Source organism: Corythoichthys intestinalis, chromosome 21 (assembly GCF_030265065.1).
Source record: "Corythoichthys intestinalis isolate RoL2023-P3 chromosome 21, ASM3026506v1, whole genome shotgun sequence".
Taxonomy (NCBI): Eukaryota; Metazoa; Chordata; class Actinopteri; order Syngnathiformes; family Syngnathidae; genus Corythoichthys; species Corythoichthys intestinalis.
Genome location: NC_080415.1, coordinates 26470760 through 26490348, shown reverse-complemented (window position 1 = coordinate 26490348; position 19589 = coordinate 26470760). Strand labels below are relative to the sequence as shown.

Genomic DNA, 19589 nt, shown 5'->3' with positions numbered 1-19589 from the left:
AAGTTCACAGTTTAATGTTATGCTAACGCCGATGCAGGTCGGACTTTCAGTCGCAAAATTAGTGGTGTGTTCCCCACTTACACAACTTTGACTTCTTTTTACATTACTTACAATGGCTGCTGCTGCTGCTGGCCGAAATGAAAATTTCTAATATCCCTCCTCTGCAAAGGGGGCGGTGGAGGCGGCATGTTGTCGACATGTCTGTTTCGGGGCTGTGTGTGCGTGCTTGTGTGTGTGTTGAGGTGGGGGGGTGGGGTGAAGTCATCAGCCAATCAAACGTGCGTTGGGGGGGGGGGGGGGGGGGTGGACCGACACACACAGCAAATCAAAAGGGGTTAATGTAAATCTGAACATAATGAAAAAAATCACTTAGTAATGGTACGGTCAACTCTATTAAAACATATGGGAAGACGATCTAAATGACTTATATAACTGAAGTCATTATAAAATGCAAATAAGGTTGCTTAAAAGTTGGTTAAGGACAATTTGAGCATCCTGAAAAGTTACTTGTGAAAACATTTTCCCTGTACAATTCATGTAATTTCGTCATTTTGCCATTGTTCTATATTTCATTTTAAATATTTTGAGCTCCTTAACTCAAAAATGAATGAATCAAGCACAGAAAAGCATTGAGAAATTCAATATATGCTGACCAGGCATGTTTAACTCATATTACCTTTCATTACTTACAGAAATATGTGTTTTCAATTCACTTAACAGTTAAGCAATCTAATCTGTGGTTTCTACATACAGTATATCATATATATATTGTTATTTACCATGAGAATAAGCAATTTTATTGTCCCGTGAGAGCTAAAGCTCATTTTCCGCAAGGCACCCCAAAAAAAACATAAGACAACTTTATCACAATACTTTCACTGAATAAATGAAGACTTGAGACACAATCAGGACAGAGAAGTATATTTCCGATAAATTGGAGTGACATTACAGCCTTGACGTAAGGCTCAGAAGCAGAGTATATCATAATAACGGATGCATAAATATGCATTCAGAACCACAAAGCAAATAAATAAATAAATAAATAAATACAAATAAATAACAAGCATTTTGTTGGAATATACAGTACGTCGGGGTCCGGGTCAGGGTTAATGGTTTGCTCTGTGTTCTGCATGCCTGGTTAGTAGTCCAGATGTTTTGGCACACACTCTTAATTTGTTTTTCTTTTTTTTTTTTTTTTGTATTAATATATATATATATACTTTTTCTTTTAAGCCATGACCCATTTCCAGGAGAGTGCAGCTGCTGCTTAAAAACATAGACATAATCAACCGGTTAGCTCAAAGGTTCATGGAACCTGTGGCGTCGTTTGAACGATGTAAAAACTTAAAACATATTGAATTTATGATTTTTCTTTTACCTTTCAAATCCAAATTCAAATGGAATGGACTTCTATTACTGTCAATGAGGGAAATTTGAGTTCAGGAGAAAAAAAAAATCATCCTTTAAAAGCAAGCATTGACCTCCCTAACAATAGCGGTGTCCCAATTGAGGGTCTGTTGCAACGTTACTATCCGTCGCTGCACCTCAGGGTGCTTTGTGTGTTGCAAGAAATCACCTTAAATGGTGAAATCTACTGGCAACACAACATAAACATGTATATTTTCAAATTTCACTTGAGATTTTACTGTCGTTTTTTACAGATTTGAACCAAACCATCAAAATTCAGTTAAAAATGTAACTCTTAATGCCGAGTCCTAGTTAGCTTGATGCTATAAAACATCACTTTTGAATGGATTCACAAATTTCATCCACAATTAAGTTCATTTTTACAGATCATAAATGTAGTAAAAACGATGTGGGCGAACAGCGCATTTGTTTACTTGGGGAAAGACCCTAAATTGGGACACGAAGTAAACAGAATGAAGTCGTATCTACACTCTACGGTCGATTGTGAAAAACAACTAAGGTGAGGAATGAAAAATATGACACATTAAAAAAATAATGCAACACCGCCTTAATACTGACATGGAAATGTGGACTTTACATGAGCTATGTACAACGCCTCCTCAAAAATTAAACAAAAAACCCAACAAATAGCGGAAAAAGGGGATAAGGCAGCAGAATTGTCTTACGAAATGATCTGCAGGTTGCTTCTTACACGTTCGAGTGACAGTGACTACATAGAGGATACAGAGGAAACACTAACAAGCCAAACTTCTCCTTTAGCCAGGATGTTTTTTTTTTTTTTTTGTCATCGCAGTTGCTATGCTTGAATTCGGCCACCGGTCTACAGCGAAAGTTCTAACATACAATATAATACATTCCTACGGACCCGCTCTGCCGGAGGGGTCGCGATTGATCTACATTGAAGGAAAAGGTCACCTATGCTTGCTCTACATCCAGGCTAAATCCTCTCGGGTCAGTCCTTTCTGTCACAGTGCCCGATGACATCATCAGAGTGCGATGGCACTCTTGTTAAAGACTCCGGTGCCGTTTGAGGACATCGTCTGTGGCTTTTTACCCTTCGCAATGTTGCTACTTGTTCCCCAGCCCCTTCCCCGCCCCGTGACATTGGTACATTCTCCTCCCGCCGCCCCGCCCTCCCAATTCCTCTCAGTGGGTGGCCAAGTCCGACTCTGCGGACGGCGCTCTGTAGCCGTTGGCCGGCTGGGGTGCTGCCACGCCGCCGTCCGTGGTGGTGGCCGCACCCGGCCGCCGTCTTTGGGCGCCCGTGAAGAGTCGCAGGGCACCCCTGCAAATGAGCGAGAACCAATAGAGCTGCGGCGCCATGAGCAGGGCGGCTCCGAGGTTACAGTGCCACGGAACCGACAGGGGGACCAAGTGGAACGGAATGGATGCGTACCTGCACCCCGACAAGGAAGACAACGGAGGAATCGGTTGAGTTAACGCCAACGGCAAATATGAGGAGTGAGAGTAAGGCCGCCACAAGCCATTATTTTGATAGTCGATTAATCACAGATTATTTCTGTGATGAGTCGATTCATCGGTTTATACCCTGGGCTTCACATTTTGGCTGGAAATTTGCTTTGGAAGCAAAACATTGCACTGAAAATAGTTGGAGTACGAATCCTACATGTAAAAGATTTTAAATTTTATTAAATTAATAGAGAATATTTATTGTTATCTATTCTTATTTTATATATAGCAACACCAGGTAACTTTTCAACCTTTATGAAATATTTTCATAACATTTGAGAAGGGTGGCAGGAACCCTTCCAAACAAAAAAACTACAAATGTGCTAAATGCTTTACAGCATAAGTCACTTCCTCCTTTCCCCATTTATTATAGAGATGGAAGCTTTCGCGCAAATTCTTCAAAGATGCAACAAGCAACAAGAGACAAAATGTTTTGTCTGTGTAGTAAAAAAAAAAAAAAAAGAGAGCCTACCAGGATATACTAAATATAAATTGGCCCGGCTTTCACTCGCTGGCGTGATGCCCCCCCACCCCTCCTCAGCTGAGCTCGTCAGAGTTTAGGTGGGGTGGGGGCTTTAGCCACACGGTTGCTAACCGTCATATGCTATTGTTTAGCCACAATTGGATTCATTACCTTATTACTATTCGTCCTTCACACAGCTGCTGGAAAAAGAAATGTTGTTTAATCCATCCGCAGGTGACCGGGAGATTGATTGATTGATTGATTGATTGATTGATTGATTGATTGATTGATTGATTGATTGATTGATTGATTGATTGGTTGATTGATTGATTGATGATTTTAGGACACTGTATGGGTGTGCGCTCGTCCTCATGGGAAACGCAGCGCTGGTCCTCAAGGCAAACACAGTCTTCCTTAAGGCAACACACTACCGCTTTTGTCCACCGGCGTCGCTAAAATCGACCAAAACGGAAAAGTTGCAAAGTGTTGCTTTAAAATATATTAATAAAATTTTAGAAATAAAAAATATTAAGATAATGTTGGGTTTTTAAACATATAAAAAAATAAATACGAGAAAATGTACTGTTTTTTTCCTTGTTTAAATTAAATAATTTATAAAAATGACATTCATTTTTGCCTTTTGTGTTTTTAATAATTTAAAACCAATACATTTTAAAATATATTTATTTTTTAATTATATATATATATTAAATAATTAATAGTTTTTCTGTTTTAATACAACATGTAAAATGGGTAATACATAAATAATTACAAGAAAAAAATTAAAGTATTAAAGGTTTTTGTCAATTATAACTGTACTGTAAGTAAGAGAACATTTGCTATTGAGAGGCTAAACAAAAGGATTTGGACGATTTTTCAGTCAACAATGTCTCTAACCGATTTCATCAACTATCAAAATAGATGTCAAAATTGATTCATTTGATCATCGATTAGTTATGGATTAATGGCTTCATCGTGGCAGCCCTACATGAGAGTTTATAAATTGCAGCCTTCCAGCTTAGCGTTAAGAGAAAAGACACGGGGTGAAAAAAAGACGTACCTTCCGTAGACGTAGTAGAGGTAAGGGAAGAGGAGGACTCGACAGATGAAAAAAGTGATCAGCATAAGAGCCCCATTCACTTTGTGCAGGAGAGTGTGTTGCTGTTTGTACTGAGAGTGGAAACAAAAGAGAGCAGAGAGACAGAGAGAAGCAAGCGGTAGTTTGCTTTGAGTGGACTTGGTTCATCTTTTATGTGAAACCCTTACATACTGTCGATGCAAATTGTCAATTGTGAGTTTCTGAGGTGGGAGGTTTTTTTTTTTTTTTTTGCAAATTTGGAAAATGGAGAAACCCATATTGTACCTAGAGGGCGTCAGTGACAGCCAGTGAGTTCATTTCATTTATTCATTCATTTTCTGAACTGCTTGTCCTCATGAGGGTTACGGGAATGCTGGAGCCTCTCCCAGCAAATTATGGGCAGTAGGCGGGGGTAACCCCTGAACTAGATGCTAACCAATCGCAGAGCACATATAAGAGAATTTAGAGTGTTCAGTCAGCCTACAATGCAGTGTTGTTTTCGTCAACCGTGACAAAAATATTTAGCCAACCAACAACTTTTTCATGTCGATGATGTCACGATGACGAGCTAAAAACATGTCTTGGGAGCAGGGGCGTTACCAGGGGAGGGGCAGAAAACTGGATGTAGTACTAATGGCAGTCTGGGCACCGTGTATGGTATCCCATTCATATAGTACTGATGTGTTCTAAGTTTTAACCTTTGCGTTGTTACCTCCTCTTTCACCTTGAAAAAAAAAAAAAAAAGATGAAATGTTGGTTTTGTTTCTAGGGGGCACTACATACACATATTATAAACATATATACTGTATATATATATATTTTTTAAATTTTATCAAAGTTTTCACCAGTGTTCACCTGACTGTTGAGTTTGGTGAGTTTTGAAGCATTCTGAGGGGGTCAAAGTAGGGCTCAAAGCGTCGGCGGGACATAGAATGACTGCTAGGGGGCGCTTGGCGCTACATAGTGTATTTGGAATTTGTCTTTACACTTGACTTGCCTGCCGATTTTGGTGCATTTTGAAGCATTCTATGGGGGTCAAATTGAGCTCAAAGGGGCTGGGGAACAAACAATAACTATAATAATAATAATAAAACCAAGGAACCACAATAGGTTACCTAAAAAAAACATTGTCACCAGCATGTCCATACTGTTGAGTTATGGATTTGTTCTAAGTCAAATAAAATGAAATCAACTTTTATTTCTTTAGACCAAATCACAATAACAGTTATCTCGAGGAGAAAACAAAACATGTTTTAAGGTGCAGTAGCCCTACTCTGGATTTCGACCTACTTGAGCATTGTAGCTTTTTATTTTTTTTTGCCCCCCCCCCAGGTAAGACTAATGCCCACCCACACCTGGCATCCTGGTAACACCACTGCTTGGGAGACTAAAACATAACGGGATGAATGCCAGATATATGATGAATGACAAGATAAATGACACCTGTAGTACAACTTGTTGGAAAAGTGGTTTCATACCATTGTTTGTGTACTTCTTATTATTCTTTAAAAAAAAAAAAAAAAAAAAAACTTAACAATGAATTGGAAAATCATTAAAACACTAGAGGAGCTCTCTGAGAACAGACTTCCGCCAAAGCAGCCAAATTCAAAGCATTACACTCCCTTTCTCCCTTTTACCTTTGCCCTCATGACCCAAAATTTGACCACCTCTTCTGTTTCATATTACATACAAAGCCCGAAAATTTCATAATCCCTTTATTGATTCTTGAGTTATCTGTAACATACTGACAAATAAACACATAAAACTGAATAAATATGTAAGTTTTGCTTCCGTTCTGGAGCTGCCATTCATAAATGAATGAGTGCGTGAATGTAAAGCGTTTTGAGCACTGGAACAGTCAATAAAGAACTACATAAGTGTACTCCATTTACCGATTCTTGACTTTAGCCATAAGGGGAAGGCAACGACCGTATGTAAGGGTTTATTGTGCCATCGTTAACATTGAGTGCATGTGAAGTGGACATAACGACCTGCTTCGGGGAGATAACGCTAGCCAAACACAAGCTTCTTCCTCCATTGTTGCAAAAATCAAAAGGTGGGCCTTCCCGCTAATGTCGCGGCTTTTGAGCTTATCTAACAAGCACATACAGTAGACAGCTGACAGGGCAGAGCGCGGAGGCAGCAAGGAGATGATAGCGTATCTGCTCGATGTACGCTAGCAGCTGTAAAAGGGGGAGGGAGATACAGTACGGGTGTTTGCGCAATGTTTATTCAAGCAAACGGCGTTACCAAGCGATGTCGGCTGCTCGTGTGGAGAGATAGTCAACAGGAGATATGTGCAAGTGACAAACCAGTTGCATGCTGGGATGGGGAAGACAAGTGTGCACCCAACGTCGTGGGTTGACGAAGAGAGAAAGCAGAAAACTGAAGACACGTTTCCACCAAATTCAGTTCCACTTGGTGCTCTCTTACTCTTCTAATTATCGCTGCCAACCTTTCCAGTCAAAATAGATCGGCCGTCTAGTGCCATCAATGGCAGCTAAGTATTACTGTGTCCATCGCTAGCATGTAACGCAGTGTAAAAGTTGTAAACGTCATGGCCCATGACGTGAAACTAAAATAGTAGTGATCAGTCCAATCCATCAAAAATGTCATGGAAGATGATAAATAATGGTAAGTTCAGTCCAGCTGTAAAGAACATGGTCCATGGTGGACTGTTATTCCCAGTTAGTTGCTGTAGTAGGCCAACATGTAAAGGAAATAGAGCTTTTAGTTATTCTTATTAGCCAAAGTTTAAACATTAACAGGAGAAAAATGAAATGGTACTGAAGGGTTGATTTCAATGGTATCACATCATTTGAAAAGAACTTTGTTTTTTGTTTTTGTTTTTTGCTAAAATTAAATTCAAATACAATTCACTCAGTCAATATTTACTTTTTCCCTTAGAAAAAAACATTTTTTAAAAATGTAATACATAAAGAGAGCATGTTTACAGATTTCCTTTTGATTTTATAACTGATGTTACTGTATTTTTTAAAACAATCCAAAAAAGTGAAAGAAAAAAATATTATAGTTTTCCCCTTTTTTGTTGTTGTATTAAAATAAAAAAATATATATATAAACTGAATATTTATTATTGATATTTTATTAAAACTTTACAAGACAAGTTTCAGATTACTTTAAAACAATTTACTGCCACTTTCACAAACATTTAGTAACTCCAAAATGTCAGCAAATGAATTTACTTGTATCAGCAGAAAGAATTTGTTTATTGCCACTTGGATATTTCTCACAATTTCACTCATTCACTGCAGTTTAAAATGTAAGGAATTTAAGATCTCTCAGTTAAAATTCAATGCCTTTTTAAGGCATTTTAGCAATACGAGTAGATTCAACACTTCTTAAGACCCTGCTATTAATTCATACGACAGAGGTCAATGTTATGTACTGTTGTGGTGGAAACGCGGCTGTGTAGGTTTTAGCATGCCTAACGCACAATAACAATGCACAGTTGCACACCTACCTGGATAAGTATTTTTCCTAAGCAGACGGACGGAGTACTGAGCTCAGCCATGAACATGATGCCCTGGAAATAATCTCCCTTTCCTTGGCGCACAAACTAGAGGGAGGGAGAGACGGACAGAAACTAATCACCGGTCCAGAAAAACAATTACACCTTGTGTTCCGCTGTAGGCGAGCTGCTGAGTGCACTGCCTGTAATTACGCCGCACTGTAAATGCGTCCAAGTCAACAAGCAGAGTCTCCGGCAGACCAATGCAGCAGAAGCATCGTAGTTTTTGGACTATATGTCGCTCTGGAGTATAAGTTGCACCAGTTGTGTAGAAGAAGAAAAAACATCACCAGACTACACTGGTCCTTCTCAAAAAAATTGCATATTGTGATAGTTATTTTCTGTAATGTACTGATAAACATTAGACTTTGATATATTTTAGATTCATTACACAAAATTGAAGTAGTTCAAGCCTTCTATTGTTTCAATATTGATGATTTTGGCAAAAAAGTCAAGAAAACCCAAAAATCCCTATCTCAAAAAATAGTTTTTTTCTTGACTTTTTTGCCAAAATCATCAATATTAAAACAATAAAGGGCTTGAACTACTTCAGTTGTGTGTAATGAATCTAAAACATATGAAAGTCTAATGACTATCAGTACATTACAAAAAATAATGAACTTTATCATAATATGCTAATTTTTTGAGAAGGACTAGTAAATCGCATTTTTGGTCATTTAAGTCGCACACACAGTCACAGGAGTAGCCGAACTGAATTAAAAAAAAGCGGCTTATCTTCCAAAAAATACTCAAGATATCCCCGATTGGACCACGTCATTTTCATAGGATCGGAATCGGATCAAAATATTGGGTTTTGAAAAACGTATTTATTGTACTTTGGGCTATCAGCACCCACCAAATTTTACCAGAAAAGTATTTGTTTATACCAGTGGTTCTTAACTGGGGTTTGATAGAACCCCACGAGTTCGGTCAGCAAGACTCAGGGGTTTGGTGTATGCTAAGAAATGCAGAGCCCTATTTTGTACGGTGACTAAATCTAAGCAAAGTGTCATTTTTTACCAGGTTTTGGAGTGGTTTGTCTTCAATTTACAGGCTTTATTCTATTTCTTTCAAATGCTAAGCTATCTAATGGGAGGTGAAATCTGTTTGCTCAGTGGAAGGTTGACTGGAAGTATAACAGACCTACAGACAGCGTGAACTGCGTATTTTTTTTGTTTTTTAATTGCGTCATTTTACACCATGAAAACAGTATGTGAAAATGAACAGTTAAATGAAATCAATTTTATTGCATTAACCATTGTGAAAATCAACAGCAAAAGGCAAAATTATTTGTAGTAAAAGTTTGAAATTTGAACAGGAATTCACTTAGACGTTAGCTTGCTAGGTTTTTGCTAGGTTCTTTAAAAATGGCATTATGCTGAAAGGGTTCGGTGAATGCACCTGTGAAACTCGTGGGGTTCGGTACCTTCAGCAGGGTTAAGAACCATTGGTTTATACAAAAGTTACAGGGTGTTATAGTCCAAAAATTACGCTGTTTATTTTATTTTTTAATGTAGACTCATTAAACTCATTGGCTGCCATTGTCAGCGCCAGATGTCCAATTCATTTAGACTTCATGTTAATCTGTCATGTATCAATAGAAGTCCAGTCCATTTGTATTGGGAGAGGCTGACAACGAATAACCATTGACAATGAGAGGCGTCCAATTCATTTAAACTGGGAGAACAAACTGCGAATTATCGCTGCCAGCCTCTCACAGTCAAAATGGATTGGACGTCTAGCGCCGTCAATAGCAGCTAAACTATTACTGCAAACATGTATTGCGCTGCAAAAGACCATGGTTGATGACGGACTATTTCTCAGAGTCAAAATGGATTGGGCTTCGTGTGCCGTCATTGGCAATCAATGAGTGCCTTTACATCATGTAGCATTCAATTTAGCATTTAAAAGAGAAAATGGCGGTTACCACAGAAACGGGAAAGCAGACTGTAACCATGACGACGTGGTGCAGCACCATTAGGAACTCGCGGCGCAGGTAGCTGGTCAGCGCCGACGCCATGTGGCGGGGGGCGGCCGACGCCTCCTCGTGACCTTTGACCCGCAGTTTGTACCAGTAGCACATGAACATAGCGTAGATGTCGTACACAAAGTAGGGGACGGCGAACATGATGTACGTGCTGGTTAGCCAATGCCTGAATGGACGTGGGGGAAAAATTTGAGAGTGCGATTGGATCGAGGGCTTTTTCATTTGTTGACTTACTGGTCCTCGATTACGTCATCGCAAGAGGAAGCGATGATGTAGCCGGCGGAAGAAGCCATGACCGCTTGAATGGACGACACCAACCTGGAAAGTAGACAAACAATAAGTCATTGAATTTTGGGGGGCAATTTTCAAATGATTTGCGAATAAACTCGCACCTCAGAAACTTGCTGAAATTGTTCATATTTTAAAATGGAAAGAAAAACTTTTTTCGATAAGACTTCAAAGATAGACGGCTTAGTGATGTCCAGTGATTGGAATGTCGTTTTAAAACTCTTTTAAAAAAGTTTTTTTAATGCTTTTGCTTTGGAAAACAATGATTCAGTGCATCATGAAATCATTAAAATGCAGAGCCCAGAGTAATAGAACAGTAAACAACTTGTGATCTATAAATGACTCGACTAGACTTCTCAGCGAATAATAATCAATGATTAATCGACTACATTTTTTTCTTGATGCAGCACTAAAGTATAAATTGAACAACTGGGAAAACTAGTTCTAACAGATAGGACATCCCGAAAATGACCTGACCTGGCCGATACGATGACGGCGTCTCCTTCGCTCCATCGCAGCGCCGGAATGGACTTGAGGCACTGCTTGGAGAGAAGGAAGAGGCCCGGGAAGAATACAGAACCGGCAGCGAGGATGGTCAGCATGGTCCCTGGCCGTCTGGCGGATAGGCAAAAAGTCGGGCGGGCGATCTGGTCCTGAAGATTTACGGCTCTTTCTCCTCCCTGTGGGGTCAAAGACTAACATCATCAGTGGTTATTGATCCTACAAAGTCCGACAACGTGAATAAATCAAGAGAAGCGTTGAAGAAAAATTGCAACCGTTCTGATGACGGTAAAGTCCATTTTCCTTTTTATATTTCGGTGGTTTTGCTCACACGAGACCGCTGACTCATTAAAAAGTTGGCATCCATTAGCAGCGTTGCACCACGGAAAATGTGCTGAAATTCCCAGAAGCATTATCAGGGGGTTACATTTGTAGGCAACATGTTACTACAGTGTTGACGATTTCAAATTTAATGACGTCTCACTGCAAATACAAATGTAACACTAGAAATGTGCCGATTACCGGTTTCAAGGTAGGCTGTGGTATGTAAACGTCAAGGTTTCAAAACCGCAAAAATTTTTCGTCATACCGTCCCTCTGGTATGGAAATACTTCGGCTACAGAAAAGTTGCAGACAGCAGCGGCTTAGAGGAGGAGGGCCAACCGACATCTAAAACATGTTTACAGAGGGTGGCTGCCGAGGAGGAAATACCTCCAGTATGATTTCACATTTATACAAAATTAAAGGTTACTAAACACTGTCATGAATGTTTCCCACCAGCTACAAGAGTTAACTCATGCATGTTTAGTGTGTCTAGCAGTGGTAAAATGTGGTGTTTTATTCTCTCTGACAACTGTCCGTGTTGAGAAAGAGAGTGTATGTATAATGTAAACACGATACGAGTCATACACACGTGCTTTTTATGGAAAATAATTCAATTATTTTTGTTCTGAAGGTAATAATGTTGAGCTGTGGCTGTGGGTTTAGGCTCACCGAAAGGATTGCATTTATTTTTATTTGATTTTTTTTTTTTTTATCTTACCATTACACTTATGTTCCAATTTGCTAATATGTTTTGAGAAATAAAAATCCTCTTAATTGGAAAAAAGTTTTTTTATTTTTGTTTTTAAACCAGATATCTCAAAGTAACACATTTTAGAGCTGTGATTGAACCTAACCTAACCAAACCGTGATATTTTGGCTTAAGGTTATTACCGTCACAATATCATACCAGCACATGCCTAGTTTACACTTACATGCAGATAATATGAAGGTTTAAGGCGCTACGAAATGTTACAACAAGTGAATTTAATAATAATTAATACCTAATTAATAATGAAAGTAGATTCTAATTAGTCTTCCTTTCTCAGGTGCCTTTGCCCCGCCAATTAAAAAACATCTCCAAACAGAAGATGTCAATTCCAGAATGAACTGCAGACTGCTAGCATTCTATTCATACGTTTTCTACAGGTAGTCCCAGGGTTACAAACGAGTTCCGTTCCTACGCTGGCTGCGTAAAACAAATTTCGGCGCAAGTCAGAATTAACCCTTTAAGTACCGTTAAATACCCCCTAAATCTCAAAATATCTATCCAAAAACATATTAGTCGAATTGTTCTTTTATCCCAGACAATACTAGTAGTTATAGTTGGTTAAAAATACTTCTGGGAATAGCTAATAGGTAATTTAAACCACCTATAACTATTAACTGGGATAAAAGAAAAATTTGACAAATATATAAGTGTAGACAAAATGAACTCAATACAACTATCCAAAAACATACACTACACGTCATTGTACTGTCCTCGCCAAGACGGTAAGACGTTGGAGCTAAATCCTCGCTAGACAGCATGCTAAACTGTAATCTTTCCCCTCTCTCACTCAGCTGCACAACTTCTTCGTGGGAGCAAATAATACGTTCTTCTTCGTGTGTACATGCGCTCTTACTCATGTGCGGAAGCACTACCTGCTCTACTCTTCCTATGCCAAAATGAAAACATGCATCACAAAACAAAAGTCCACATTGTAATGAAATACACATTTCACCAAAAGGCAGGACATCCATATCAATAAAGCAAAAAGATAAGTTACTGTTAGGTACAATATGGTACTGTTTATGCGACTAAAAAAACATAACAAAAAACAACTGGAGACAAAATCGCGGACGAGACTCCGGCGTCGTAAAGTCGAAATCACATAAATCTGGTACGTCGTAACCCGGGGACTACCTGTATTCTGTTATTGCTATGTCACTGTTCTGTCATTCTGTCAACATGTACAAGCTAGAGCAAGAGCTAGGCATGATTATCAAATATGGTTGTAATGACATTCCCAGAATTGCTGAAAGTAAGCGGCCATTTCTGATGCATTGTTTTGGATGGAATAACTGAAATAGTAAAAGACAGCGAGATCTGAGTGGCAAATTCATGTTTAACATGTAAAATTACTTAATTGACGGTGTCGCTAACTAACAAAATATGCGGCTCTGTTCTTCAAATTGAGACATTATCTCCCACTATCTGCACTTCTCATTCTGTACAAATCTTTATTTGACCCTCATTTATAATACTATATCATCATATGGTGTCATATGGTGAAACACATTTCCAACCTATCTCAGAAAGCTCAAAATACTCCAGAAAAGTTATACACGCCCTCACATAGTCTGATCTTAACACTCCCACTAAAATGATTTTTCACCGCTACAACTTTTTGAGGTTCAGAGGGCATAACTACTGTCAAAATACTTGCGTAATCTATCACATTAGCCATAAACTAAACCATAAATTAGTTGACCTTGTCCCAGTCTTTACTTCTCGGCACACAAATACCACCAGGAAAAAAAATCAGTGGGGAAAAAAGAAGGCTAAACTGTACAAGCTTTAGCATTGTGTGCAGACGACCACAGATTTGGAATGAACTTGATGAAATGCTAAAAATGTCACATTCCATCTTCATTTTCAAGAAAAAAAAACTCCAAGCTCAACAAGCAATGTATGTCTAATATGCTGATTCTTTGGATAACATTACGACTGTACTTCACATCAAATCCAATGTAATCAGAATGTTGAAATTGTCTATAGTTAATTGTCGGTGTATGCGTATGCTGTCCATGTTTATAAAAGGTATCTGGCCATCTCAAATTTGTGGAAAACTGCCCTGCTTCCCCCACTAAAAGCTTTAAATAGCTTCCTTGCAGTGTCCTTTCCACACAAACATTTACTGTACTGTATCTGTATATACCATGTATTGTATATTTTTAATTCATATTTTTTTAAAAATCTTCACCATTCCTTAGGACCTTTAGGGTCAATTTTAAAGGGTTAATGGCACCATGGAGACATGGCTAGTGCAGGAAAAGCACTAGGTAGAACAAATATATTCAACAATATCAATTTAATTTCACTGACATTTTTTTTTTTTTAATCATTTACTCGGTCCTATCTAGGAATACCTCACAATACAATACGATACAAAGCTCACGATAACGATTATCGATACATTGGTCAGGAAATCATTCTAGGATAATCCACAAACAACTAATAAACAGAAAAACAAGCTTCTGCTGTGAATTGGAATGAACTTATCATAAGTAGACGTCCAATCCATTTGAACGTCTATGGCCCTTAGTGGCAGCCAATGCCAGGCAATGACTTAATTTTGGGCCTTTTAAGGTCATTTACCTGTTCATTTTCAGTTACTTCATGTTGATTTTGGCGTATTTTATCAGTCTCTTCCTGTTTATTTTGAGTTACAGAACAGAAAATGACCTGGGAATCATGCAAATGAATTGGCAGTGACTCAAATTCAACAGAAAATGACCTGTAAATGCCCTAAAATGAACAGCAAGTGACCTGTAAATGCCCTGAAAATCGGACAGAATGACTGTGAATGCTCTGGTTTCTAATGAACGAGCGTTCTATGTCTAAATAGATTGGGCGTCGAGCACAGTCCATGCAGCCTTAGAATTAACTGAGACACTATTATGATGGAAAATTTTGGTAGCAACTTGTTGGTTCATTTTTTTTTTTTTTTTAAGACATCGAAATCTTTTTAAAACGATATCTCGATTCTAGGTAGGAGCATATCGATAACCTTTTGGGACACAAAGTATCACAATATATCACCATTTCGATGTCACACCTCTAGTCCTATCTTTGGCTGTGCCATATCATGACAGGCAGAACAATTAAAGCCTCTTCCATTAAGAAGGCAGAATGCTCATTATTTACCTGTGTGTTTACCTTTTAATATGATATATATATATATATATATATATATATATATATATATACACATATATGGCGGAAAACACAGACAAGACTGAAAAAGCAGTTTCTGCTCTTGCACACCTCTTTAAAATAAACTGCTGTATTTTAAGCCAAAAGAACTGTTGTGCTTGATAGAACAATATGTCTATATGCTGACATAGCAGATTCATGGCGCATTAAGCCTCCGAACTATTTTCAATTTGTCCGTTTTACCCTGAAGACCCCCGTTTACAGACGTTTTAACGTTTCAACCTAGCCATAAAAAGAAGTAATTATATTTATTATTCAAAATGTCTGTCATTTTTAGCTTAGAATCATTAATTGATGTCTAAATTAAAAAATTTTTTTTCAATCATTCACTCGTATATTCTAAACTTTTAAACGAATTACGTCACAATGAAAAATTTGGCATCTGTAAAAAAGTCACGGATATCTACCTCATAACTATCGCTTAGTTGTTTTTGTTTTTTTGGTTACTGTTGCATTTTCCCCGATATGTTAGATGATAAATATTTGATCCAAACAAAAAAAATGGAAAAATAATGTGTAACCCGAGTCTGTTCTGTGCCGCCCCGCGGTCCGCTCCCACCTCTGACTAGGCTGGGACGCGAACCCGCGCGCCGCGACGATTCTAGTCGGCAGGCAAGTTCGGTAACCACTGTGCCAATAAGCTCGAGCCAACGGCGCAGCCGCTAGCGTCCTTGAATAAAGGAATCGGCGGGGAGGTTTCCACGTGCTACAACGGATACACTTTCTGTGTACCCGTTACAAACGTTTAAAAGGGTAACTATATGAAAGAGAAAATCTCAACCACTCCTTGTTGTCTGCGATTTCTGCATCGCGACCCTTGTTATATCACCATGTTTCATCCATAATTTTATTTTTTTTAATCCGGCTGTGGCCATTCACACCTGTGCAGGGGTGAAAGTGGGCGGGAATGATCAGGAACGCAGTTCCGGTATAAGATTCAGGGCTGGAACGCAGTTCCGGTATAAGTTTCAGGGCCGGAATGCTGTTCCGGTATACGGTGCTTTGATTCCGAAAATATGATGGCAACTGTCAAAACGCTATGTAAAAAAAAAATATATATATATATATATATATACACACAAAGCTGCCACACATGCATTTCATCTCAGAGAAGAAAACAATCTACCAACATCAGATTTACATACTCAAGTGTTACCAACAAGCATAATAAAGTGCTTGTTTAGCGTAATCCGTTTCCACCGATATTTATTATTTATTTTATTCCACTGACGCCATGGAGGTATCCCCAGCTGCTGCAGTTATCGGAGTACTGACATGTGATCACCAGAGATAGTTAGCTCTGATTGGTTCAAATTTGCATGTTTTCTGAAACAGAAAAAAAAAAAAAAGTGGGGGGGCAATGCAACAGGAAATGGATCAAATCTTTAAGACCAAGGAAAGAGTTAAGGTGGCTTATTTATCATATTTAGTTTAATTTGCTCTGATGAGGAGGTTCAGAACATCTTAGAAGTCAATGTGCACTTTGGGCTTATATTTAATCATATATGTTAGGCTACTTATTCATTTCCTTATGATTTCAAAAAGTCAATGTTTGCGCGATCTTCATAATATATTCCATTTCACTCTGCAAAATATAAGTCATTTGTACTTATTAGAGATGTTCCGATCGATCGGGATGCCGATCGATCAGGTCCGATCACGTCATTTTCAAAGTATCGGAATCAGCAAAAAAATATCGGGCATTATTAAATCGTTTTCTAATTGTATTTAACGTTACGGACAAAATGTCTTACACTCAACCAGAGTCTTTAGTTTTGGTTTAAAGATTGGTTCATAATAACAACAAACATCCTCCCCTGCTATTTATTGTCGCACTCACAAAGTGTGGCACCGAAAAAAACTTGGAACATGGAAGTGATGTCGTGTAACTTTATTTTAAGCGGAGGGGGTTAAGCGTTAAGCGTGAGTTTTATTCATTTATTTTCTTAATGCATTGCCAAAATGTATATGATCGGGAAAAATGATCGGGAATGATTGAAATTGAATCGGGAGCGAAAAAAAAGCAATCGGATCGGGAAATATCGGGATCAGCAGATACTCAAACTAAAACGATCGAATCGGGAGCAAAAAAACATCATCGGAAAAACCCTAGTACTTATTTTTCTGAATGTATGTTACTTATATCTTTATAATTAAAAAACACAACAAAAAGTAAAGGTTACATTATCTTCAATTTCAATATCCTACATCCTATGTTCTTAAGTAGTTAAATTTGAGATTTGGCATTTAGTATGTGAGGAAATGAGGGAAAATAAAAAATTAGGAGATGGAGGTTGGGGTTATAGCTGTTTTTGTTAACTTTTATTTTGCAAATCATTGAAAAAAATACAATTTTGAATGAAAATCAGTTTTTGTATGTGTTATAGAAATAACTGACCAAAACAGTTTTCTTTGCATTTCAGTAGTTTTGACCCCCCCACCCACCCAAATAAACAAATAAATACAATTTCTGGCTCCGTGGCGACCTTCACGTTGGGGAGTTCCGGCAAGAAATTCAAAGCACTTTCACCCCTGCACCTGTGTCTTGACATTCGGTGATACATGCTACATGGAGTTTTTGGATCGAAACAAGGTAAGTACGTGAAAATATCTCGTTAAAATCGTGGCGTCTTTAATTCTGCTCTCGCATGTTCTCGCCTCCAATTAGGGTTTTGCTCTTTAAAAAAACATTTTTTAAAAAATGCCTTCCTGTTCAAAATTTTTCTTCCCCCAGAAAATTGAGATTTTAAGCTTTCCAATGATGTATCACACATGCATTTCGGACAATTTTGAAAGTTGGCCAAATTGAGGGTCTCAGAGCGGAACTTCAAGTCACCCGGGTGTTTTCCGACATATATATTTTTAATCATTTTCTTGGACCTATCTTTGGCAGTGACATATCATGACAGGCTGAACAATTAAACCCTCTTCAATTAAGAAGGCAGGATGCTCATTATTTACCTGTGTATTTACTTTGTATTATATTTTTTTCTATAGTGTTTTTTAACAAGTAAAATATGTGTCTCGGCTCAATAAAAATTGATATTTGGGCGCGAGAACGCATATCTGTATAACAATGACGCTAAACTCGACAGCTAACATTAGCCGATGTCAACCAGTGAGCCCCGAAGGCTAAATCAGCTTTTTTACTTTACAAAAGGCTTTTTAGGTAATTAATTCCAGTGCTACTAAATGTTAAACACCAAATTTGACACAGTTTGAATGAGAAAAATGTGAAAATGCAGAATTGGCAACACGCGGCGGCGGCTCTTTAAATGACAAGGTATTTGTTTGTAGCACTTAGCCTTCGAGCTAACTGGCTAGCAAACCGGAGTTTGGTGCACATGTCGGGAGAGAGGTAGAAAAAAAAAAAGAAAAAAATACAGGGGATAAATGAGGATGATATTTACACGGAGGCGTCGGTGGGCGTTTGGTCAGCGTCCACTGGAAACTCGCGTCCCGCGAAGGAAAGCTCGAGTGGTCCCGGGGGTCTCCGCCGCGACGAAACACATGTTTTGCGCGGCCGCTCGGACGCCTGGAGGAGGGTTAGCGGCCGGCCAGCTAATGGCGAGATGGAAAACGGCACTGCGCGGCGAGAAAACAAACCGAGCCGACAAAAAGCTTGGCTGAGCAGGCGTCAGGCGTCGAAGGAGCGGTCCGGTCCCGGTGTCATTGCATCCCACTGTGCGCGCGTCAATGAATGCGTCTCCTCCTGCTGCTGCTGTTGACTCAACAGTCAGCGCCGCGGACTGCTGCGCCAGCTACTTGCAAACAGCAGCATCGAATCATGACGAGAAGGTTTTGCAACACTGGCTGGCCCACCACTGCATCCTCATTTCAAAGCGCATCCTCCCCGAACATGACCTCACGTTTCGGGACACAAGGGCAGTGATGGCAAGGTGACTTTGGAAATGCAATTAGAGCTAGGGTGTGAAAAAACTTTTTTTTCTCTGAAGGCAACTTTCAGAATAATACAAAATTCATTTAAAAAATGTATTAATTTAAAGTATTAACGCATTGACTGCCATTGACGGCAATAGACGTCCAATCAATGGTAGAGAAACATGGTCTATACTGGTCTCTCCTCAAATGGATTTGACGTCTATAACTGTCAATGGCACAGTGACGTGCTATGAAATACTACGAAAAGTGACTTTAAAATGATAGCAGGCAGGTATCTTGACACATATTGACCATATTTTGAAGTTTTAAGCAAGGGTTCAATTCAATTTTATTCCTAAATCACACCAAGGTTGTCTCAAAGGGCTTTGGAGAGGCAATGTGATACACAGTCAGAAACAGCAGATGAAATAGAGCTGAAATAAATAAAGGTCAAGTCCTGGGCATCCCCCATCCTTCGGCCCTCCATGTCGGCAAGGAAAATCTCCAAAACTCTCTGGGAGAAATGAGAAACCTTGGGGAGTACCACAGTCAGGAGAGATTCACTTTCCAGGACGGATGGACAGAATGGATGAGGACTGCCAATGGGAATTAGCAGACGGAGTTACAGTTTGTAAAGATGCAATACAGTAAAGGAACAAG

General features: G+C 38.8%; 1 protein-coding gene across 2 annotated transcripts; it reads right to left on the bottom strand.

Annotated features, from left to right (window-relative positions):
• Window positions 1-905: 905 nt before the first annotated feature.
• On the bottom strand, window positions 906-18911 carry LOC130909874 (ceramide synthase-like). Of its 2 annotated transcripts, XM_057826796.1 has the most exons (7): window positions 18458-18902; window positions 10724-10926; window positions 10193-10276; window positions 9899-10124; window positions 7924-8019; window positions 4422-4531; window positions 2520-2824 (listed from the first exon to the last, which is right to left on the bottom strand). In XM_057826796.1, exons 2-7 carry the CDS (start codon window positions 10846-10848, stop codon window positions 2575-2577), a joined length of 891 nt encoding a protein of 296 aa, XP_057682779.1. In that variant the 5' UTR covers window positions 10849-10926; window positions 18458-18902; the 3' UTR covers window positions 2520-2574. The 2 variants fall into 2 exon arrangements, with proteins under 2 accessions (XP_057682781.1, XP_057682779.1); XM_057826798.1 differs by lacking the exon at window positions 4422-4531 and having other exon boundaries at window positions 906-2713; window positions 18458-18911.
• Window positions 18912-19589: the final 678 nt, after the last annotated feature.